The sequence below is a fragment of the Sarcophilus harrisii genome, chromosome 6 (assembly GCF_902635505.1).
Source record: "Sarcophilus harrisii chromosome 6, mSarHar1.11, whole genome shotgun sequence".
NCBI classification, from domain to species: Eukaryota; Metazoa; Chordata; class Mammalia; order Dasyuromorphia; family Dasyuridae; genus Sarcophilus; species Sarcophilus harrisii.
Window position 1 is genome coordinate 65,331,385 of NC_045431.1, and position 25,451 is coordinate 65,356,835.

The 25,451-nt window shown below is 33.4% G+C and overlaps 1 protein-coding gene across 2 annotated transcripts in view; it reads right to left on the reverse strand.

The window, feature by feature from the left end:
* Window positions 1–1,049: 1,049 nt before the first annotated feature.
* The window catches only part of MGAT4D (MGAT4 family member D), a 109,333-nt gene continuing 84,931 nt past the window's right edge, over window positions 1,050–25,451 (reverse strand). The window contains exons 8-15 of one of the 2 annotated variants that reach the window (XM_003774356.3): window positions 17,326–17,437; window positions 13,258–13,388; window positions 10,288–10,395; window positions 8,126–8,319; window positions 5,845–5,923; window positions 5,660–5,741; window positions 2,715–2,827; window positions 1,050–1,328 (exon numbers count right to left, since the gene is read on the reverse strand). In XM_003774356.3, coding sequence (XP_003774404.2) covers window positions 1,308–1,328; window positions 2,715–2,827; window positions 5,660–5,741; window positions 5,845–5,923; window positions 8,126–8,319; window positions 10,288–10,395; window positions 13,258–13,388; window positions 17,326–17,437 — 840 coding nt within the window. In that variant the 3' untranslated portion in view covers window positions 1,050–1,307. The remainder of the gene's footprint in view (window positions 1,329–2,714; window positions 2,828–5,659; window positions 5,742–5,844; window positions 5,924–8,125; window positions 8,320–10,287; window positions 10,396–13,257; window positions 13,389–17,325; window positions 17,438–25,451) is intronic. The other variant, XR_004230003.1, reaches the window with a different exon arrangement.

The window sequence follows — 25,451 nt, forward strand, 5'->3', positions numbered from 1 at the left end:
ATATAAGTTTTCAAAAAGAACTCACATTTATTTTTAGTTTAAAATTTTTCATGTGTTAATTTGGCTTGAGAGTTTTCATCTCCTTAGGCACTAAAGAATGGGTAGATCTCTTTCCCCCAACTTACTAGCATACTACTTCTTTTATCCCTCCTCATTTTAGGATATATTGAATTTTTATTAACATTTATTTCTTAAAGTGCACCTTTCTCAGATTAGGAGATAAAAGAAGCACTATTAGCATTAACTATTAATACTAATAGCATTAACATGCCACCCAAACCTCCTCTGCCCAAGGATCTTAATACTCTAACTAGTAGTAGAGAAATATAGAAATATAGAAAATAATGTCTTTCCAATTTTAAAATATTTTTTATGCCTATAAAAAACTTAAACTGGAAATACACAACATACTATAGTTTTAAAATTTTTCTGAAATTCACTTTGGTAGTGAAAAGACAACAAAGTTAAATTCCCCTTTTTTCCCCCAAGACCATACAAATATCAGGTAAATCAACCTTCCTAATAACCTGGTAGGCTCTTGGGAAAATTTCATTAAAAAAAAAAAAATGTATAATTTTTTTCAGCGAACAAATGAGATACATGGACAGAGACAGCATGATAAGCATTCTATAAAAATTATCAGAATGTAGTGTATTAAGTCGGGAGGACACATGATGGGTGAGATGGTAGAAGAAGAAATAGCTGGAATATAAAGTGATCTCAATATTTGGAAGAAGACTGATAAAGCAGGTCAGATGAGAGGTGTGACTCAGATGCTATAACTAATCTATAGCCACTCTTTTAACATGGATTTGACACTTCTCCAACTCATACCCAAATTAATGACTGGCTTCCACTCAAGGAATCTCAGGACATGAAGAAGGTCAATGAAAGCCTAGTTTTGTCAAAGGTGGTATGATTTTAAATATACATACACACATGTTATCTATGTGTGTATGTATGTATGTGTGTGTTTATGTATATATATATATATATAAAATACATTTATACAACGTAAATTCTTATCTAAATTATTAAAAATATTATTTATTTTAAAAGTCCTTGACTTCATTATTTATATATTATATATATTTGCTTAGTATTCAAGTTCTCCAGGGCAAAAATATTCTGCATAAAAAAGGTTCAATTTTTTTCTTCTTAAAAAAATACCCTCAAAAATTTAAAGTCCACTGTTACTAGTTTTCACCTTACAATAATTACTTCCAAACAAGTTAACAATAGATGGTCTGATATTCAAAGTAGTCCATCAGATTCTAAAATGTATCATGACTCTTAGTGGTTTAATTTCAATTTGTCTTGATAAATATCTGAAACAGAAACAGAAAAGAAGCCGGTTATAATGTGAAAATAACTTCAAATTAGTTCATCTGAAGGACTGATAATGTTAATTAAAGATTGTTATATTCATGATATTCTTTAAGCCACTCTATTGCCCAGTCTCATGTTTTTCCAACTTTAGAACCTTTTCCAACTTTTTTGAACATGTCATTACTAAAAAACCTATTGTTTTAGAGAATTGCCCACATTATCATGGTATAACAATGAAAGCTGAAAGCCCAAGCATAGCTTGAGCTAATGAAAAAAGTTCCTGCCCTCAAAGAGCTTACATTCTGGGGGAGAGGCAGAAACATGAACACCAGTATATGTGATTAAAGATAGGACACAACTCAGAGACTTGGATTCTTGAGAAAAATGATTATTAATAACCAATTATAATGGGAGATCCAGAGTTTTCCTGCTTTTCTAGAATCCAGATTTTTAAATATTTAGTCATGGCTGATAATGAGATCATTATCTATCTTGGACTAACTTTCTTGTTCAGATTCCATCCAGGTAGAGTAGCTAACCTGTGCTACACAAGCTTAAGTGGGAGCATTAATTCTTTGAATAGATTACCCAAGTCTGAGGATGGTCTGGGTACAGAGATAGTATCTGAATCCAAGAGTAACATGATACCATTATCAGCCCCTCACAAAAATATTCACTCATTAATTGTTAAACAATCAGGATTGATTTGAGTAACCTGAGTAACACCTACTCGGCACAGGACACAAACTGTGAGCCTGCTGCCAATATTATCTTTGGCCTAAGAGAGACGCCAAATGATCTTTTATTAATAAATGTGCTGTCCCTGTTAATAAAATGATTAAATTACCCAGAAATTATGTGTCTCAGAATTTTTAATCATCACATTTTTTATTTGCCAAAAAAATTTTTAGAACATACCCCAAAAGGTTGTTGGTGATAAAAATCTAAAGATATCAATAAATGTAAATTATTGTAATAAGGAAATCTACCAAGCACAGTTATCTGAATAAAATAATCATTAATAAACAAATATGACAACTACATTTATAGAAACTGCTTGAAATTTCTGCTAAAAAATATCTAAGAGAAAATCTAATGCAAATTCAAAATGAATTTGGGTGTTAAGAATAATAAAATAGTGTATTGATAATAAACATTTTGGAAATAGACATAGGGTATGGTTAAAAATACTAATGATATTTTCTATATTATTTTAAAGTAAAAGGAAATTTTTTGGTGTTAAAAAAATGAAGCAACATTTATGAAGAAAAATTTTACTTTATTCAGCTACTACCAAATGATAGGAAAGTCCCCTAAAATTCAGACACAGTGCTTACATTTCACATATGAAGAGAACTTGGTAGCAATGTTAGTTTAAATCTTACCTCATCTATTACAGCCCACACAGATGAATCTGACAACACAGTTAAACGAAAAGCCTTGATTTTTCCTGCTGCAGGATTTATGATGCCTTGTGCTACTCCATCTTCAAATGTATCTTTGGGAAATGAGGGGGAAAAGAGTTTTCTCTTTTATATATTTATTTTTATTCTGACATTCACATTAATTTGTAAAATTTTAATTCAACATAAACAATAAGGAATTTAATGTTAAATAAGACTGCAAAATTCCATTTTAATATAGAGATAACAATGTCAACCCTAATAGTATTTTAATTACTGCATATACTTCTGATCTCCTACTCATTGGTGGATATATAAAATTTTGTTGCTGTGATAAAATGTTTTTATATATAACCTTTTAAGACCTTAATTTCATTGCTACTTTTTAGTTTAACATCATATTCATTTTTAATATGTCCTTCCACATTCTCTTCATAGAAAGTTATCTTTTGAAACTTTTTTTTAAAAAGAGAAAAAAGCAGTACTGCAAAACTAACCAACAATAATAAAAATAAATTTCTCTGATCAACCTCCAATCCACTAAAATATATATACATACATACTCATATATATACACATACACACATATATGTGTACACATTGACTATTTCTCTTTTTATGATCTTTGTCAATTATTTTGTTTTTATATAGTTCTTGGTCTTTGAAAATCCACATCTTCTAAATAAGGGTTCAAATTTACATAAGACTTTAAAATTTACAAAGTACTCTTCCCACAACTGCTTTCACATAAAACTCTATTTTATTTTTCTTTAATATATTTAACAGATGATTTTGCTAACCTGGTTTTTAAGGGATGAAACTGGGGTTTTTTTGGTTGGGTTTTTTTATGTAATAGTAGGTATCATGGGAGAGGTAGTTATATAACAAAATGCATAAATCAAATATAACTTAAAAAAAAAAAAAAGACTGCTCTAATGGAAAGTACACTCTGAAAATGTATGCAAAAGTTTCCAAAAGGATTCTCTGGAAATATAGGCTTAGTGGATGTACCACAAGAAGAAGCACTTTATATTATTTCACTAAAACTGATGTGGATTTTAGGTCAATAACAAAACAATGTCAAGTAGAGATTTAAAGTTCAATCTGAATAAATTAGAGAATATAAGTACTACAAGGGATCTTCCCCTCATTAGATAGATGAGAAAATCGAAGCCCTGGAGAGTTAAGGGACTTGACTAGAATCAACAAAAGTCAACATAGCTTCCTAATCCTTAATATACTTCAAAATCTTTAAATTGCCCAGTAATTGAAGCAAATAATGGGGATCTCCAAAGTTATCTAATCAATCAATCAGTAAATATTTTAATAAGCTAATCAGTGTGGTACTGGGGATACAAATACAAAGAATGAGATAACAACGCCTTCATTTTCAGATGAGGAAGTGAGGAAGAGAAAGGTAGAGTGAACAAATCAGACAGTCAGGTAGCATAACAGAATGAGAGTTCTGTGCCATAAACAGATGTTCTTTCTAATGTACCATGCTGCTTCCAAAGAGAAACAACTGTGTATTCAGAATAAAAAAGGACTCTCTTTCCAAAAATAAATACATAAATGACAAATAGTCTTATTATAGAGAATACAAACACATAAAAACACATAAAATTAATCCAAATCTGTGAAAAATAAAAAAAAAAAGGGGGACTAAAGATGAAACAAAAAAGGCAGGAGGAATGCAACAACAACAAGAAAAATCTGCAAACTACAGTGACAATTTAATGAAAAATAAGATTTGTTCTGCAATGTGAAGATGTTCACCTATTAGGAAAAACTAAAATTCACTGACTAAATATATGATGCAAAGGTGATAAAAAAAAGTGATGATAAAAAAGCACACCTTGAAAAAATACAAAATGACTATAATAAGGCAAATGAAAATAGAATTGTTATAAGGAAACTGAAATCATTTTAAAGGCAATGATCAATTTTGGTTCCAGAGGACAACCCCAACCACCTTTTCTTCTACCGTCACTACAATTGCATTGCTGTTCGCTGGAAAAAATACTGATGCCGAGGGTCAGGGGATGGGTGTTCAAATCCTACCTCTGACGCATACAACCTATATGACTAAGGGAGTGAGGCTAAATGATCTCTCAAGTCATTCCAGATCTTCATCTGTGATCCTTATAGTTGTAGTTCCCAGATAGGACTAGGACACAAAATGATGCATACACATTCAAATGTGGACATCACGTTGCTTACTTTTACTCAAGATGTATACATTGTGAAAAGGGAGAGATTGTTGGGATGGGGAGAAAGGAAAATATTATAAAAAATCAATTTAACAAAATTTTTAAAGTGGATAAGTACAGTTAAAGATCAGATAAAAGAAGGTAATGAATGATATGAGAAAATTTTTTTAGAATAAAAGTAACCTTTTTTTTTAAAAGCAATGACCTGGTTCAATTCTATAATACAGTAGGATTCATATTAAAATGTTATATCTGTACCACACAACCCAACAATGCTGATTATTAGGTATCTGAATTTAAGCATTAGCATTTTTAAAAGATCTAAAAATTACATTTTTAGGGAAGAGGAAAATAAAATATTATTTATTCTATATAGATTTCACAACTTGACAAAGTTTTTCAGTATTTCAGTATGCTGAAATCATTTTTTCATCTCAAGGAAAAGGAGGAAACATTGAAGAATAAATACTTCTCTATATATAATTACAAGAACGATTTTTAAAATAAAGTTCTATCAATATTCACTCCTGAGCACTAGAGTTTCATGTGCAGTGTCTCATACTTTGATATTTAAAAATCCATATCACACTATTCAATGATTGTCTAGTTTTGGAGTATTGCATTTCTAAGACAAAAAGATTTCAACTAAGTTTTTTTTTTTTTTAATTTGTTTAAGAATTAATGGTTTCAATATCCAGATGGCAGTAGATAATTTACCTATTTTTAAAAACCCATTACTGGTTGCTTCATAGTTAAAATTACTTCCATTTCTTAGCAAATTTGATAAAAAATCTGTTTCCTGAAACAAAGAAAAAAAATTGGATACATTTAGTGGTTTCTTCTAAATTTCTGTCATAATAAAATCTGTTTCTAAGTATACCAATTAAAAGCTGAATACTTACATTTTCAGGTAAAATTTCTACAATGGTATTGAACAGCTTATCTCCAGGATGTTGAACATTTCCACTTGCAAAAACATACCTGTCCCACAAAAAAAAAAAAAAAAAAAGCAAATACAAATATGTATTTTAATAACATGTGGAAAAATGACACATTACTTACTGACCCTGATAACAACAACAACAAAAAAAAACCAACCTGTCCAAAGACAACATTTAAAGGGAATGGCTGTATTTTGGATTCTTTTGTGTAAATAAGGTGAAGAATGTAAGAGATATCTATCTATTAGAGAGCCTGTGTACTTCACTGATATTCTTGTGATGTCAAAAAAAATGAGAGATTTCCAAGAATGTTGAGCAATGTAAGAATTTGAGACAAGAATCATACAGGTCTCAAAGAACCCATATGGGGTTTTCTTGGCAGAGATACTGGAATAGTTTGCCATTTCTTTCTCCAATTCATTTTACAAAAGAAACTGAGGAAAATAGAACTAAGTGACTTTCCCAGTTTCACAGCTAGTAAGTGCCTAAGGCCAGATTTGAACTCAGGGAAATCCTTCCTTGACTATAAGCCTAGTACTGTATCTATTGCACTCACTACCTACCTGCCCTAGAGAGAAAGGAAAAGAAAAAATAAACAAGCTTGTGGATTCAGATTCCCAAAAGGGGAGAAGAACTTATCAACAAACATTTACTGAGCATTTCTATATGGTGAGCACTATTGCATGACACTAAGGATACAAATACAAAGAATGATACAATTCCTACTTGCAATGAATTTACATTCTAATTAGGAGACAAATACATATATAAATTATATAAAGTGAATAAAGTTAAATGCATGCAAAGGCATCAAATACAGGGCCACTGGAAAGAGAGGACTACTGTACTTTGGGGAATTATGAAAGGTTTCATGCAGGTAATAAAGCTTGAAGTGAGTCCTAAGGGTAGTGAGGAACTCTGGGAGGAGAAGCTGGAGAGAAAAATGTGTTCCAGTTATGTGGAATGGTCATTGAAAAAGCACAGTGAAAAAACAAATCAAATAACAGGGGAGAAGGGAGCATCTGTGCTTTCCTCTTGTATTTATTGAGGAAATTTCTAGTGTTTCTCCATAATGCTAGTTTTCAATTTATATATTTTAATAATATTTTTCAAAAATCATTTTATGCCTATTCCTTGTAAATCATGAAAAACAATGTTTTATTTTGTCAAAAAATAATCTGCATACATTGCTTTAATAGTTTAAATATTTTATGTTGTTTACTAAGAATTAATACAAAAACTTTTAGTGTTTTGCTAATTTTGAAATTAACAATTTACTCTGTTAATTGTTTTCTTATTGTTGAATAACTGTTGAACAATTCCTGATGTATATTCCATTTGATCAGTAAAGAAAAAACAAAAGATACAGCGAAGGGGGATGGCGTGTCAGAAGTGAGATACAGAGAGAAAGCCAGCCAGTTTTGATGGATCACAGAATGTGGTAGATGGTGTGATACCCATCTGGAAAAAAAAAATAGGTTTGTGCTGCCTTCAACAATTAAACAGAGGAATTTACATTTCCTCCTACAGGAAAGCCCAGAGATTGTTTAAGAAAAATCATTTCAGCAACCAAAAAGATAAACTGAAGTGAGGAAAGGGATAAGACAGAGGACTTAATCAGGAGAGAGAAACTAGGAGAGATGTTAATCAGGAGAGAGAAACTAGGAGAGATGACTAGAGCCTGGACTAAGGTGATAGTTGTGTATGGAGAGGGAGAAGGCACGAAAACCAAGAGACAGGCAGAAACATCCACATTCTGCAAGTAAAGTTTGGTTACTACAATTTTGAGACTGGGAGACTAAAAATACAATATTGTTTTCAAATAAGGAAATTTGGAAGAAGACAGGGTTTAAGAGGAAAGAATGTGTCCTCTTTTGGATATGTTGAATCTGAGATTTCTTAGACATTCCATTTGAAATGTGTAAGGATACTGGGTTAAACCTAGGGGAGTTGACAGTAGATGGTGAAAAAGGAACAAGGACAGAACTTTGGATTGGGGATCAGCCACAAATTGGGAGCTTGAACCAGCAGAGGAGACCAAGAAGGAATAACCAGCTAGAACACCAAGTGAAGCAGGAGAGAAAAGAGTTTAAAAAATGCAGAAATAAGAAAGAACCCAGGAGGGGAAGATGGTCCACAAGGTTAAGTTAGCAAGTCAATAAGAATAATATTGAGAAAAAACAAAGAACAAAAAAACATGGTGTGATGTTGACAAGTAAGTTCTTTTGCAGTTAATACTTACTCCTTTATGTTCAATGGGTTATGAAACTGTATGAGGATATAGTTGCCAGCTTTTGGAGAGATGGCCCAGAAAAATCCTCTTCTTAGATAAGCATTTTCCAAAGAATACTGCTCATGGGCTTTTAAGGAAGTACGTAGAATCGCAGGTGGATTGGCATGGATTGGATATAATTCATTTTTTCCAAAATCAACATCCTATAATCAAAAAGAAAATTAACTAAAATACATTGGAAAGAGTCATCTGCATTTAGGGAGAAAGCTATGGAGGCTGAATAGTATTTTCACTCCAATTTTTTATGAAGCAATAATGACTTTTATATTTTTGTATCCTCAATTTTTTAGCCTTTCCTCCATTTTTATGATGTCTTGAGGATTTTTTTTTAAAACAAAGTTTTTAGGGATTCTATTGAGCCTTAAATTATCTCTCTCTGACCCATTTTTATATCAATATTTTACATCTCTTGTATTGATTTTTAATATTTTTTGCTTTCTCATGCTATCATTGACTTGTTTAGTCTAATTTTTTTTCTTTTTCTTTCTTTCTTTCTTTCTTTTTTTTTTTTTTTTTTTGAGGTAATTGGGGTTAAGTGATTTGCCCAGGGTCACACAGCTAGGAAGTATTAAGTGTCTGAGACCAGATTTGAACTCAGGACCTCCTGACCTCAGTGCTGGTGCTCTATCCACTATGCCACCTAGCTGCCCCTCTATTATAATTTTCAGTATGATATTTCTTCCACAACGATAGGCTACCTACCATTGTAGGTGCTTAATAAATGCTAGTTTTGGATGAGTCTACTTATTCTTTAAAGTTTCCACAAGAATTTTTATTTTGTTTTAAAAATAAATTTTACTTCTAGATATTTTTCCATTTAATAATATTTTTATATAGTTTTCAACACTTTTTTCCACCAGTTATATTTTATTTTTCCAAATACATATAAAAATACTTTTCAACATTCATTTTTCTAAGATTTTGAATTCCAAATGTTTTTCTCCCTGCCTTCCATGACAGCAAACAATTCTGACAGAGATTATACATGTACAATCATTTTAATCATATTACCATATTGGTCATGCTGTGAAAGAAAAATCAAAACAGAGAAAAACCACAAGAAAGAAAAAGTGAACCAAAAAAAAAAAGGGGGGGGGTGAAAATAATATGCTTTGATCCACATTTAGTCTCGATAGTTATTTTTCTGGATGTGGATGATATTTTCTATCACAAATCATTGGAATTAACTTGGATTATCATATTGCTGAGAAGAGCTAAGTCTACCATAGTTGATCATCACACAATCTTGCTGAATAAATTGTGGTTTGTAAATGTAATAGAATACTATTGTGCTATAAGAAATGATGAGCAGACTGACTTCAGAAAAACTTGGGAAGACTTAGATGAAATGATACTAAGTGAAGTGAGCAGAATCGGGAGATCGTTGTACACAATAACAGCAACATTATATTTGTTAGCCACATTCAAGGAAAGAACTAAGAAGACTGAATGTGGTGAAAGCATAATGTTTTTGCTTTTAAAAAATCCGTTTTTTTTTTTCCTTTCTTGAGGTTTTTCCTTTTGTTTTGATTTTTCTTTCACATGTCTGATAAAAAAAAATCATTTAAATGATTTTATATATATAACCTTTATTAGATTGCTTGCTATCTTGGGAAGAGGGGAAGGAAGGGAAGCAGGAAGAAAAAAATTGGAAATCGAAATCTTAAATATGAATGTTGAACACTCTTTCCATGTAATCGTTAAAAAAAAATAAATAAATAAAAAGATAGTATTAAGTAGAGTAGTTGGGGGTGGGGAGGAGAGAGAATAAAAACCAGCTTATGTGGAGTATCTTCATCTGGAGAATTTCTTTTGAATACACTTCATTTGTGAAATGAAACACATTTATATCGAGCTGTAAAGTTTATATAATATTCCATACAACAAATTTTCTCATTTTACACATAGGTACAGAGGCTAAATGGTCAGTCATATGGAAACTAAATGTCAAATGTCAACGGTAGAATTTGGACCAAATTATTTTGACCCCCAAACCATTCTTTTTATGCCTAAACTATAAAACAAAGTGACTCATCATAGCTATCTGATATTTACTGAGAAGAAAATATGTGAAAAAAATCGGAAATACTTTAAAATTGAGATTCTCTTACTTTCAAATTCTGTATTTTTCCAGACAATGATGAATACCTTCCCACATGTTGAAAGAGAGAAGGTTTATACTGAATGCGCAGCATCTGTTTTTGCTTTTCACAATGAAGCTGAGGGAAGAAAAATCATCTTCAAATGAAAAAAATAAAACTACAGAACTTTAAATGTTTTAATAACATTAATTATGATGTATGAGTAATTTACCAATAAATAATTTTAATTTATATTTCTTTGATAGTAAAGCTAGATATCTTTTTAGAGGAAAACCTGTACAATCAAAAATTTTATACTAAGCTTATACTCTTAAGTTTACTGTTACGCAGAATTCTATTAGCCACATTTTCTAGCTGTGGAATGATTTACTGTATGCATGTTATTCCCTCCATTAGACAGTGAGGTCCCCAAGGACAAAGAACAATTTACCCTTCTTTTGAATCCCCAGTGCTTAGCAGAGTTTACAGCAGCCAGTAGGTGCTGAATAAATATTTATAAACTGAATTATCCTATAATGAAACAAGGCACAAGAAGATAACCCCATGCCATTGATTTGAACAGTCAAAGAACATTTAAACTATAGTTCAACATATTTTTAATAGTAAATTGTTTTGGTGATAGTCAGTTATTTCAATCATGTCCAATCCTTTTGTGATGCCATCTGGAGTTTCCTTAGAAGAGAAATTGAAATAGTTTGCTATTTCCTACTCTAACTCATTTTACAGATAAGGAAACTGATGCAACACAGTAAAATTACTTGCTCAGGATCTAACAGCTAGTAAGTATCTGAAGTTGTATTTGAATTTAGGAAGATGAATTTCCCTGACTCCAGGGCAGGTTCTCTATCCACTATATCACCTGTCTCCCCCTAATATTTAATAGTAATAATATAGAATAGTAAATACATTTCATTATATTTTAATTCTTTGAAAACAGATCTATAATGTGAATTACAAACATAAAAATAACACATGCATATATTTTTATTAAATCTTATATTTAAAAAAAATCTGATGCTCTAAATCTATTATGCATACACACACAAACATATATATGCAAATAGGTTAAATATGTGTATGTATATACAATGTACATTTTTACAGTAACTTAAGTAGAGCCTGTTTGCTGTTTCACGTTGAAATCTCTGTACAAATTTTCACTTATCCCTGGAATGCATCCCCCCCACAAAAAAACAATTTCTGCTTCAGAGAATCAATGCTTCCCTCAAAGATCACTCCAAATATAACCAATTATAGGAAGTCTATCTTCCTCTCCCTAGTTGCTAACATCCTTCCCCCCAAATTATTTTGTAAATATGTAGTTATCAGTGTACATGTTTTTCTTCCATGTGAGCTCATTAAGCGTAGGGCTTTTTATGCTGTCTTTTTGTTCCTAGTTCCTGATACATATTGTGTGTTCAGTTATTTTAGCCATGTCCAACTTTTTATGATCCAATTTGGGGTTTGCTTGGCAAAGGTACTTGGAGTGCTTTGCATTTCTATTTCCAGTTCATTTTACATCTAAGGAAACTGAGGCAAAGAGGGTGAAGTGACATGCCCAAGGTCATACAGCTACTAAGTGCCTGAGTTTGCATATGAATTAGGAAGATGAGGCTTCCTGACTCCACATCTGGCACTTTACCTACTGTGTCAGCTACATGCTAAATAAGTGACTTACTGTTTAGGTTCCCTGTTTTATTGGAATACTATAGGCTAGGTAAGAGATATTTACATTTATTTTAATAATACTGCTTCTATTACTCATATGCTGTTTTAGTTTATAAAACACTTACACATTTATTGTTTCCTCTGTCCTTAAAACAATTCTGTCATGTTCACAACATAGGAATTGTGAACCTTCTTTTACAGATGATAAAACTGAATTTTAGATGGGTTATAACCTAAGCAAGGAGACTCAGATCTTGGTGCCAGTAACTGGGATTATACAGATGTGGGAATCAAATGAAATTATGTCAAGAATATTACAGAGTGGCCAAGTCTGAGAGATACTAAGCAATTCATCCTGTATCAGATGTATAATTAAATGTCAAAGGGATTTGAAGGGTGAATAAATTGAGGTCCAGGTTTTTCAGTAAGTGTGAGGGTTGTGATTTGAATCCAAATCCTCTCACTAAGCTTACAATAAGAAGATTCCTCTTCCTCAGTTCAAATCCAAGCTCATTTACTAGCTTCATGACCACCAGACAAGTCACTTCACCCTGCTTGCCTCAGTTTCCCCAACTGTCAAATGAGCTGAAGAAGGAAATGGCAAAGCATTCCAACGTCTTTACCAAGAAAACCCCAAATAGGGTCATGAAGAGTCAGACATGACTGAAAAACAACTGAGTTAACAACCTGACTCTAAATCTTTCCATTACACTACAAACCACGTGAAATTTCTGTGGAAATTGGGGAAGAACATAAGAGATTGAGGCAAAGGAATCTCAGTTACATTTCATCTAGATTAAGTGTGTTCAAGTACTGGCTTGGGTGATCACTGTTATTTCTGGTGCCTACTGAGTAAGTCACAATGTCTCAGATACTTGGAGAACTCTCTCTAAAATTCAAAGTTGCAAAAAAAGAGAATGACTTCTCAATAGAAGGTCTTCTCATCCCAGAGTTCCCTATACCAATGGAACATTGTTAAGTCTCTGGTCTTATGCTAGGTCCCTACAACATGAAAAACACTGAGAATACAAAGGTGAAAGAAAATAAAACAATCCTTGCTTTTGAGGAGTTTATAGTTTACAAGATGGATAAAATATGAACATCATTAAGTGAATACAACATATTCACAAACTAATTTGGGAGGCAAGAATGGTGGGGTGAAGGGCACGAACAGCCAAGTAAAATCAGGAAAGACCTCTTTTCTATTTCAGTAAGGCATTCAACGTGATTGGTGACATTTTTGTAGCTCGATATTGCCACTTTGTTTTGTCAACACATACTTGATATTCTATAAAACAAAGACATACTCACATTATCTTTTTCTGGGTGACATATTTTCACGTAGAATAAATGATCCAAAAGCCAGTCTACAGGTTTATCTTTGTGGAACATTATTAAAAACTGTACTATCAAAGGTAAATCTTTGGTTTTAAACAGCTTTCCTGGGGAAACAAAAGACATAATTAATCCAATTAAGTATGAAAACTGCACATTATACACATAAATATCATATAACCATCAATTAACATGCACCTAAACTAAACTAAACTAAAGTTAGGAATACAAAAACAAAAATGATAGTTCCTGTAATCAAGGAGCACTTACATCTTACCAGAAAAAGCAACAGGAACACAAATAATTATATATATATATCAAGAAATTATAAGTTTGGGGGGAGACAGGAATAGCTAACAGGATTCCAAGAAGCTAAGTGTAGGAGTCAGTCCATGGGCTAAGCTTGGAAAGAAGTTTTAACCATTATTCAAAGATGATGGTAGTAATAAGAATGGTATTTACCTAGAGGTAAAAATTTTAAAGGATTCCTTTAAATATAAAGTTATGACAGCTTGAGGCTAGTACAGATTGAGTTGTAGTGTAGTGGGAAAAAATGATCTTTAAGGCTTTACCTATGGATTAAGGCTCAAAAAGGCTTACAACCTTGATTAAGTTAATTCACCTGTGTGAGTCTCAAATTTCTTCACCTGAATAATGAGTTGCTCTATAGAATTGATCTTCAAGATTCTTTCTACCTTTAGAATCTTCTCACTTGTTTCCCTCCTCAAGGTTAAGATACTATCTTCTAAGATCACTGCTTGATAAGTTTGCAAGAGACAATAACTTCTAGAGATTATGGCTCCTTCTTAGAATTAAAATCCCAGTTTCTCATTTTTGGTAGTTATTAGATTTTTACTTGGGGATTCCTCCTTTTATCAATGTGAGCCTTTCTTGAATTCTCCTGACATCCAAATGGTACCAATGGAGAGGATGCATGTTTCTTGTGATTGGGGACTGCTTTGTTTGTAGTTGTTGCTATTTCTTTGTACCTCTAGCACCTGTAAAAACTCTGCATACCCTTTGATCCAGCACTGTCACTATCGAATCTGTATTACAAAGAGATCATTAAAAAGGGCAAAGGACTCACATGTGCAAAAATACTTAGAGAAATCCTTTTTATAGTGGAAAGGAACTGGAAACTAAGTGGGTGCCCCTCGATTGGGGAATGGTTGAATAAATTATGGCATATGAAAGTAGTAAAATATTATTATTATTCTATAAGAAATGGTGAGGAGGCTGATTTCAGAAAATCCTGGAAAGACTTATATAAACTGATGCTGAGTGAGGTAAACAGGAATGTTCTTTTCCTTTGTTTCCAATGTTTCTTTGAACATTGTATATAACAACCAGATTATACAGTATGATCACCTGTGACAGACTTGGCTCTTCTCAACAATGCAGTGATTCAGTTCCAATGCACTTGGGATGGAAAATGCCATCGACATCCAGAGAGAGAACTATGAAGACTGAATATGAATTGAAGCATAGTATTTTCACCTTTGTTTGTTTTTCTTTCTTGTGGGTTTTTTTTTTCCCCATTTTGGTCTGATTTTTCTTGCACAACATGACAAACGTGGAAATATTTTGAAATGATTATACATGTATAATCTATATCAGATTATTTGCTGACTTGGAGTGTCTTACCTTGCTTTAAAAGGATGGAAGGTAAGGGAGGGAGAAAAATTTGGAACACAAAATCTTTTTTTTTTTTTTTTTAATTAAAGCTTTTTCATTTTCAAAACATATGCATAGTTTTCAACATTCACCTTTGCAAAACTTTGTGTTCCAAATATTTTTTCTCTCCCTTCCCCTCACCCCCCTCCCTTAGATGGCAAATAATCCAATATATGTTAAACACGTGTAATTCTTCTATACATATTTCCACAATTATCATGCTACACAAGAAAAATTAGATCAAAAAGGAAAAATATGAAAAATAAACAAAAAGCAAGCAAACAACAACAACAAAAAGTGAAAATACTATATTGTGATCCATACTCAGTCCCCACAGTCCTCTCTCTGGGTGCAGCTGGTTCTCTCCATCACAAGACCATTGGAACTGGACTGAATGATCTCCCTGTTGAAAAGAGCTGTGTCCATCAGAATTGATCATCATATAATCTTGCTGTTACCGTGTGATCTCCTGGTTTTACTCATTTCACTTGAGCATCAGTTCATGTAACTCCCTCCAGAACTCTCTAAAATCATCCTGATGATCGTTTCTTACAGAGCAATAATATTATATAACATTCATATACCATAATTTATTCAGCCATTCTCTAATTGATGGGTATCCACTCAGTTTCCAGTTTCTAGCCACTATAAAGAGGGCTGCCACAAACATTTTTGCACATACGGGTCCTTTCCCCTATTTTAAGATCTCTTTGGGATACAGGCCCAGTAGAGAGACTCCTGGATGAAAGGGTATGCACAATTTGATAGCCCTTTGGGCATACTGGAATACAAAGCCTTATAAAAATAAATGTTGAAAATTATCTTTATATTTATCTGGAAAATTAAATTATATTGAAATTTTTAAAACTTTTTTTATTTTTACCAACGTGATTAATAAGGAAAAATGTTGTGGATGACTTCACATATCATATTGCTTGCCTTCTCCATCAAAGGGGTAAGACAATTTGAAACTTAAAATTTAAGAAAATAAATGTCAAATAATGTTTTTTAAAGAGTAAAAAACAAAATTAAATCTTTGAGTCTTGGTTAAGAGTCTCACTCACACTTACACAGCTGGTATGTCACAAGAACAAATCTAAAATCAGATCTTTCTGGCTTTAAAGCCAATTCCCTCATCCATTATATACCAGGCTGCTTCTCTTGCAGAGAAAAGTGAATACAAAATTATTTCAGGAAGGAGAGAATACTATTAGTTGTGAAAGCAGAAAAGTTTGCTAACAATAATCATTGCTAACAATTAAGCTGAACTTTGAGGAAAGTAAAGGTTTCTAAGGCAGGGAAATGATCAGTACATACATTCCAGAAATAGAAGGCAAACTTCATGTACAAAGGCATGAAGGTAGGAAACGGCAGATTGAATTCAAGGAACAGATAATAAGCCAATTTGCCTAATATATGAGAGGCCTGAAAAGCCAGGATGAGGGACTTTCCTTTATACTAGAAGCAACAAGGAGTTCTGAAGATTACATTTCCCATTTCCTTCCATACTGATGAAATATGGTCTGTCTAGACTTAATGACATAACCTCATCAAGTTTATCTAGATCCATTTAATTTTCTTGGGTTGCAACTCCCTATTAATCTTTTGTTTTGGTTTAGGTTTTATTTCTTGCCAGTGCAAAGATCATCCTTAACAGAGAAAACAGACAAAACAACACAGTCAGTCTTGCCTTTTCTTTTACCGTCATGTTACCTCCCATTTCTGTTGAACAGCATTCTGGATACTTCCTTTGATCACTTCCCTAAGAGAACTAAACTGAGCCATCATTTATTATAATTCTGCATGTTTCACAGTTAGGTGATATAGGGGACAGAGACCTGGATTTTGTGTTAAGAGAAGTCAGTTTTCTTACTTATAAAATAATTATAGTATCTACCTTGAAGGGTGGTTAGAAGGACCAAATGAAATAATGTAAAGTGGAAACTTTAACAAGCTCTATAAACATTGGCTCTTATTTTTATTATGGTAGAAATTATTTGGAAAAAAAGGTTATTTAATAGAAGAAATTTTCCTTTGACATTTGCAGGCATATATCTATCCCAAATATCACTACTGTTTTTGGATTGCTGTGTGTAGGTTACACAAATTAAACCTCTTTAGATATGGCACACTGGCTTCTTCATAAAAAAAAAACAAAAAAACCTCAACAAAAACCAAATTATGTATATTAGCATTATTTGGGATACTAATATTAAAACATTTTGTTAAAATGATCAATTTCATTGAAACTATTTCTTGTTATGCCTCTATCATTTGTTCAATACTAAGTCTCTTAAAATTCTTAAGATTTCTCAGCATTAATGGCTATATAAAAAAATTTGGCTTCAACAAAGTCAAGAAATTACTTACCAATAAACCCAAGTTTTGAGAATTCAAGTACAATCCAATCAGAGGTTTGCCCAAGTGCAAAATCTTTCATTGCCGTAAAGTATTTTGGTTTGGCTATGATATCATCTTCTAGCTGGAAAAAAAAAAAGGCAATACCCAAATGATATTAGTCCTTCATGGTCTATGACAAATAAGTAAAATGAGCTTTGTCTGAAATGCAATCACTTGCTTTAACAGGAGGAAAAATAGAATACAATTTGATGAGTGAATGCTATTAGTTTTATTCTCACTCATCTAAAGAACTGTAAATGTATTTTACGATAGTGAAAGTAGACAGATTAAATTGCTATCTCCTTTTTCTCCCCAATCATTATCATTCAGTGACAGATTTTTTTCCCACTTCTTTTCATTGTCATTCTTGCAGTTCTAATAATTGAATACCATACATAAAACTACATTGGTGAAGTATCAAGATATTATTTATGTTAGATATTATCATTTGTCCAAGGTTCAAGTAGTGTGGCTGCTGAATATTTTTGATCAAGACAAAGGGATAATGAAAATGAATTGGGTAATAGAGCTGTTTTTTTTTTCCTTGTGGGGGGGGGGGGGGGTAAGAGAGAGAAGGAAGGAAGCCTCATAAAAAGCACTCAAGGAGGTTTGGACCTCCATGACTATGACTGGGGCCTTGAGGGCAGAGAAACAACTTTACTAACTGGGATAGAGACTGAAAGAACTCATTAAGGCTAACAAAATGTCTAGACAGCATGGTATACTGGAAATTACATTGGATTTGAGGTTAGGGGGAAAAAAGTGTTTAATTTAGTCAGACGCCTATTGTGAGAACCACTTAACCTTAAGATCACTTCCAACTCTAAATCTATAATCCTATGATAATCTATAATCCTATGATAAGAAATGCATATCTAACCAGACCAGTGAGCAACAAACAGGGAGAATTAGACATTGCCTCTGATCTTCAGGATCTCTCAGACCTCACCAAAACAGAAATTATGCATACATATAAAACAATTTAGCTACCACCGTGGTCTAGGACACTAAGACCCCAAAAAGAATATTTAAAACCCCCTCTAGGAACTAATGCCTACCTTGAAATCACTCAGCATCTTCTCCCTCACTGCCCACTATGTTACCAGTCACAAGACTGCACTAGCCAACCCAAAACATGGACTGATAAAAGACCTTCAAATGAAAAAAGAAATTCTAATAATACAAGATTATTCTATACCAACTAGCCTCCCCCCGCTTCTGTTTTGCAACTTGAATCTCCAAACGATGGAAAAACTATAGAAATATTCCAGAACCCAGGAAAACGGGCAGTCTTAGCAGTCTTCTGTGCTGAAAAGCATCTCTACAGGAAAGCGGAGAAAGAGGGAATGGGACAGGACAATAGGAGGCAGTGTTGAGCTGTCTGTCATTCCACTAAACCTGAGAGAAAGTCCAGCATCCACCTGGAGCTACTTCTCTCTACCCAAAAGTCATTGGGTTAGAAATCTTGGCTGCTACACTATCAATTGCCAAGTTGAGAAAGAGGCTGGGATGCTTTGAATCCAGCCCCCAGGGAAATCACCACAAGAGGTAGGGAGTCAGAAGTGAAAAATAATGGGGAAAATTGGGGGGGGGGGGAAGATTTAAATGATTAAAGATCTTAGGATGATGAAAACTCAAAAACCTTAAGCATACAGACAAATCAACAGTGATAACATTGACCCCAAAAGAACATAGGATTCCAGATCTAATAAACAGGTTCTGGCATATATAAATAAATACTATAAGACAAAAGAAAACAACTCCACATTTGATGAGAGAGGGGAATTTGGAATTTGAGGAGAATTATCGAACCACAATACACTATTCCCCAGTTTTTTAAAGGACAAATGAAAATTATGAATACAGACTTTATGGCCAATACAGCAGAAATAATTGACAGAATAAAAAAATGTGAATCTGTAAAAGTTTTACCAAGAAACAAAACAGAGGGCAACTCATTAGGAATTATAAGACCAAAGAAGTGAAGGATAATCTAGAAGAGGAGAAATAAAAGTAGCAACAAGAGAGAACATGCTTTCCATTTAAGTGAAACATAATGATTTTCAGGATAGGAAGTGTACAACCTGAGAAATATAAGTCTTCCAGAAGTCAAAAAATATGAATACAATAATGATGTGACTTTCTGTATTCCCCAGTTAGGAAGAAGCCATCATCAGATAATTCTATTATAAGAGAATTCCCAGATTATATAAGAAAGAAATCAACTTCCATTGTCCATCCCCTAACCTCTGGGTAACTAAAAAAAAAAATTAATAAATATTTTATTACTTATTGACTGGCTACTAGATTGTAAGCCACTGTTGTGGGGAAAATTTAACCACTTCTCCAAGTATAATATCATTTATTAATAGTAGCATGTAATCTGTTAATAAAGGACAAGTCAATGGTGGGCCTCCACTCACACTAAAGACCCAGAGTGAGAGATGGAGGAGGTGGGTGGGGAAGAGATAGGGTTTTACCTAGGTGCAATTTTCTTCTGGTTGGCTATAATTTCATTATTAGGACCTCCCTCTAGCAATCTTAATTGGTGAATATTTAAACGAGGAGATAAACTAAGAGTTTTCAGTTTTTCCCAATTATTTTATCTTTGGGGACTTAGGGATGAGAGTAGAGATAGGGGAAGATGGTCAATCAGCCCCTTTCTGACTCCTAAGGAATTCTCTGGGTAAAACAAAAAACAAGACAGATAATGCCAAAATAAAGTTCTTAAATTTATCAATTCAGTTTAGGAACAATAAATTTTGGAATTGATCAGGAAAAAGACCTTCTAATGCAAAGTAAATGAAATTCTAATAACACATGATTATTCCACACACACACACACACCAGAAAATGAAAGAGGGAATGGCATAATGTGTCCAAATGGCATAATGCTCAGAATGCAACCACCAAGGACAGCAACAATACAGCTGAGGAGGGGAATCCCGAAACTCTTTTTCTTTCTCCTCTCTCTCTGACTTTGGGGAGAACTCTAAGCTCTCCCCTGATAGACCTGCCCCAGGGCATCAAGATAAAGTGATTTCATTCTGCTATCTGGGTGGGACTGGTTGAGTCCAGGACCACTTCTACTTAGCCTGAGCTCCTGGAGGTTCCAACTCTTACTATGTTGGAGGTTAGCAGAGAGACAGTCATTCAATTCCAAGATTCTCTATTCTAATTCCAGCTCAAACTGCTCCCAGCCCCCACCAAGAGCTGCTCATAAAAAAGTTTCCTTCAACCCATCTTCTTGCAGAGGACCTAACATGCCATGCCAAATATTTCTCCCCCCTTGGCATAAACTGCACTCCTTTGCCCACTGAAATGCTATTCTCTTCCAGCGTTATCTCTTTCTCACCTATTTTCCTTACAAGACCTTATTCACCTCTCTTTTGGAATTTCTCTGCTAGAAAATCTCTCTCTCTCTCTGCCAGGACTCCTCCACTAGAATCTTTACTTGCTACCAAGTAATTCTGTCTTTCTAGCGAAAGCTGACTTCCCAATGCTAATAATAAACTTCTTTTGCCAGTTTAACTTTCAGGTTCGTAAATTCATTTATGAAGGACCTCTGTGCCGACCAAAGGGGTTCCCACAACTCCCTGCCCTGCACGGAATCTCATCATTTGGGGACGCAACCCAGAACTTCATCACAGTGACAGAACTCTTTCTAAATATACTCAAGGGCACAGAAATGAAGGCAGAAGTTGAGGGGTGATAATGGTAGAGAGGTAGGCTTTGGGATTATAAAGAAAATCTCCCAATCTCCTGCCTGTAGATGAAGCAATATTTTTTGTGGGATTTCTTTCCCCTCCATCTTGAAGATGGGAGAAATAAAGGCCAGAAAAAGGAAATACATTTGTCAATGCAATACTACCAGAATTACTGACTATATTCAATGAGCTAGCAATACCACAATTAATGGCCAGTGATCTAAGCATCGGAAAGCTTTGCTCATCATGGTATCCCTTTCAGCTCATAGCTGTTAACCATTTCCTCATTTCTTCTCAACTCTGCTGAGGAAGTTTTGGTTTGAAGGAGGAAGAAAAAGCTCTTAAAAATTTGAACAAAACACAGCCTCAGGATACTAAACAAAAAGCTATTTCCTTTATAGCCTAGAGAATATTTTCACATATAAAATGTTATTTCCTCAATTTGATTAATATTTAACTGTTGATCAAATATTCATTTTTAAAATGAAAACATTCTTAAGTTTATACATGCAATCTATTAGTTCAAACATTTTGATGTAAACTGTGTCCCCCTGACCTTTTGAGGGGTATGGACCTGGGTAAGAAAAACCCTAAAATCTCACTCCCTCCTGGCCTCTGGGAAGGGCCCCACTCTCCTGTTCCCAGGGGAAACTCCCATGGAGACCTCCACCTACAATTCAATTGGAGATCTTGGCCTGAGGCATAATCATCACCCGTTATTGAATTGAAAATTAGTCCTTCAAATTCATCTGGACATTGCTCCCTACCCTTAGGCCATAAAAATCTAATATAATCAAAGGATGAATCCAAAATCTTGGCTAAAAATCCTTTCAGGATTCGGCCTGCTGGGATGTTGTTTTTCAGTGTAATAAATCCATTTTTTGCCACAAATTTCACCTGCATTCTTTCCCAAGAAGCCTGGGGAATCTCTCACCCTCATTTCTTATATCTCAACAATTTCATTGGAAATATTTGGGGGACTCATAAATTTCTTGATGTGGGTCAGATTTTTTAAAGCTCTAACAGATAACAGATCCTCTGTGAGCCTAGCACTGAACTTTAAGATTCAGTCTAATGAAATGTTAATCCCTAAAATGAACATTCTTGTTTTTTACTATTCTACATACAGAAATTAAGTCTCTCTCTCCCCATCCTTCTCCTCCTCCCCTTTTCCTTCTCCCCCTGCCTCTGCCTTTCTCTCTCATACACACACAAAGAGTTTCAACTTAATTCTATGCATGTTATCTCCCTGCTTAGAATGTAAGCTCCTTCAAGACAAAAGCTATTTTTGTTTTTATCTTGATACCCCAGTGCTTTGCACTGTGAAAACACAGAATTGGTATTTAATAAATACTGTACAATACAAAATTTTACTTAGACAAAACAATTCTGGTTATACAAATAATAATTCACAAGATCTCTGCATTAACTTATGAAAATATATCACACAGCTAATTTTGTTATTTTTATTTTTTCTTATTTTTGTTGATATATTTTACTTTTATAAGGATAAAGGGTAAGGTATAAGATGCTTCAGCCCAGAGTTCCCCCACTATTTGTGGCCCTCTAAAATCCCAATTTCCAACTGGAGTCTCCTTATAACTTAATAGTAAAGATAGTGGGAAAAAGAAAAAAAGAAAAAACAATTTAAAAAAAAAACAATCTATCCAAGTATGTTTTTGCCTATATAATATTCCAAACTCATCATTTTTACAAAGAAGGGAAGATAAGGTTATGTTTTCCATTCCCAAGCTTTGTAATTTTTTTTTCATTCTATATTCAGCTTCTTTTTATGATTTTAGCTATTGTGGATGATGATTTCTTTTTCTACTTCTGTCATTCTGTATTAATTCTTTCATTGCTTCTTTAAATTCACAGTATTTTCCATTTCTAAAGGCATAGACAATACTGTTGCACAATTTTTGGTCATTCCTCAATGGATGGACATCTCCTTTGGAGCCAGTTCTTTGCTATTAAAGAGATCATAAAATGCTGCTATGAATTCCCTTTTCTTTGAAAAATTCATAAGAGTTTAAACAAATATGCTCTTTATGCAATCACTTCAATAATGACAGAGAACTACTAAAGTCCTTCTGGTATCTTTAGAACTGAAAGAGACCTCAGAGGTCATCTAGTCTGCAACACTTTTCATTTTATAGACAAGGAAAATAAAGCCATGGATATGAAGTGATGAGCATTAGAAGTCACACTGGAATCAGTCTTCTAACTCTAGAGCTCTTTTTGGTGTAATACTGCTTTTAATGGCTCATTTTAATGTATAGGTGATCCTGGATCCTCAAAAATTATGTGAACAGAAACTAAGTTCTAGATAAGGGGGCTCTTAAGTTCTAAGATCCTCTAGCAATGTCACCATAACCCTATTTTCCAATCTGACATTAATCTGTCCTCTATTCATTGACATTCTTCAGGTTGCTTGCAGGAAATTGCCCAGTGACCTCAATGATACTAAAGTATTTAAAGTTTCATATTTTGAATAGTAGTGTTCTTCCCACAGTGTATCTTCTTGATACAGCTAGTGAAATATCATAAGCTATAGAGGTTAAAATGAAAAATGAATCAAAAGGGCACTGGGAAGTGTCTCAATGGGAACAATTAGATTTGTTACCAGAAATTACTTTCATGTAAATATATCCAAGTTAAGAGCCTAAGGGGTAATGGAGCAGACAAGACAGAATTGGGTCCTGCAGAGTAGTGATGAAAGAGACCACGTCTCCACAGTTAGAGAATTGAGTAAGAAATAGATAATACAAGAGTCAATGGACGTATGTGTATGTGTGTGCATGTGGATTAATCATAAAAATGCTTTACTCCAGATTGCAAAATGAATCATTAAAGTTTCTCCTTCAAATCAATCCTAGAGATTGCTCTTCAACAATCTCTTGGTCTTGTATACATTAGGATCAAACATAAATGTGGGAATGTGTAGAGAAGAACAGCACAAGTTTAAAATATATTGGAAGAAAGAGAACAAAATTTGGAATACAAGGTTTTGCAAGTGTGAGTGTTGAAAACTCTCTTTGCATGTATTTTGAAACTTTAAAAAAGGCTATTAAAAATTTTAAACAGGATTCTTTGAGAGATAAAAGAGGAAAAGGGAACAAGCATATTTTAAGCACCTACTATGTGCTTAATATGATTGTTTCCACTGTTTTAAGTAATTTATAATTATTTCTTTTATAATTTATATTTATGTATTTATTTTATTTTTGTATTACAAATAATAAATAAATTATAATTAATATATCATTTATATATTTAAATTATAATAATTTATAATTATTATCTTCATATCAATTCTGAGGAATAGGTGCTTTTATCCCATTTTACATTTGGGGAAATTGAGGCAGACTTGCTCAGGGTCACACAGCTAGTATCTGTGAGGCAAGATTTGAATTCAGTTTTATCTGACCACGCACAGTGTTCTATGTACCATATCCCATTCAGTGCTCTATGCATTGTGCCACCTAACTGCCTCAACCAGAGGTATCTCAGTTCATTGATTAATTATTTTTATCAATCACAGCACTAAACAGGGAAATAAATATTTTCTAAATGTGTTTGCCAATGTAGTGGGAGACATACTAAATGTAAGAAAGATTCCCTACAGGTGAGGAGGTTCCCCTAACAAGGGCTATTTACAATGCTGATTCAATTTCAGAACATTGTAGTACCTCCTTGAAAAGATCTATACTCACTCAAATGTGTCAGTGAAGAGAGTGCTGTCTTTGCAGTTGGAAAGATTTAAGATTAAATTCTATCAGCCATTTCCAGTGTGTGATCCTGGGCAATTCATTTAAAACCTTTCTGCCTCCATTTCCTCATCTGTAAGAAAATAAATAAAAAGGGAAGGGGGAATCTATCTCATAGAATTATTGTGAAGCTCAATTTTTATATATATATATATATATATATATAGTATCAGTTAGATGTATGAACATATATATGTAATATATAAATACATGTAAATATATGAATATATAAAATTATTTTCAAAACCACAGAGCTTTTATAAATCTTAGCTATTATTATTGTCAGTCTAGCAGTTCACTTAGGAAAACCCAAATGGATGAGGAATACCTGTTATTCAGATGAATTATGTCATACGCTTGTATAGGAAACCTATTGAGTTTGTCCAACAACATCTTTATCTCACAGCATCTTCAATGATTCCAAGCAACTTCAAGTCAGCAAAACCTAACACCAACATCTTTACAATAATGGCATGATTATAGATTGTGCAACATCAGGACTATAGAAAAATAAAATCTGTAGATAACTTAAAGGACAACAAAAGGCATCTGCTAGCAATAAGGAGACTGTAACAATAACTAAAATGGAAGAAATAACATAAAATGCATCACTGAGGAT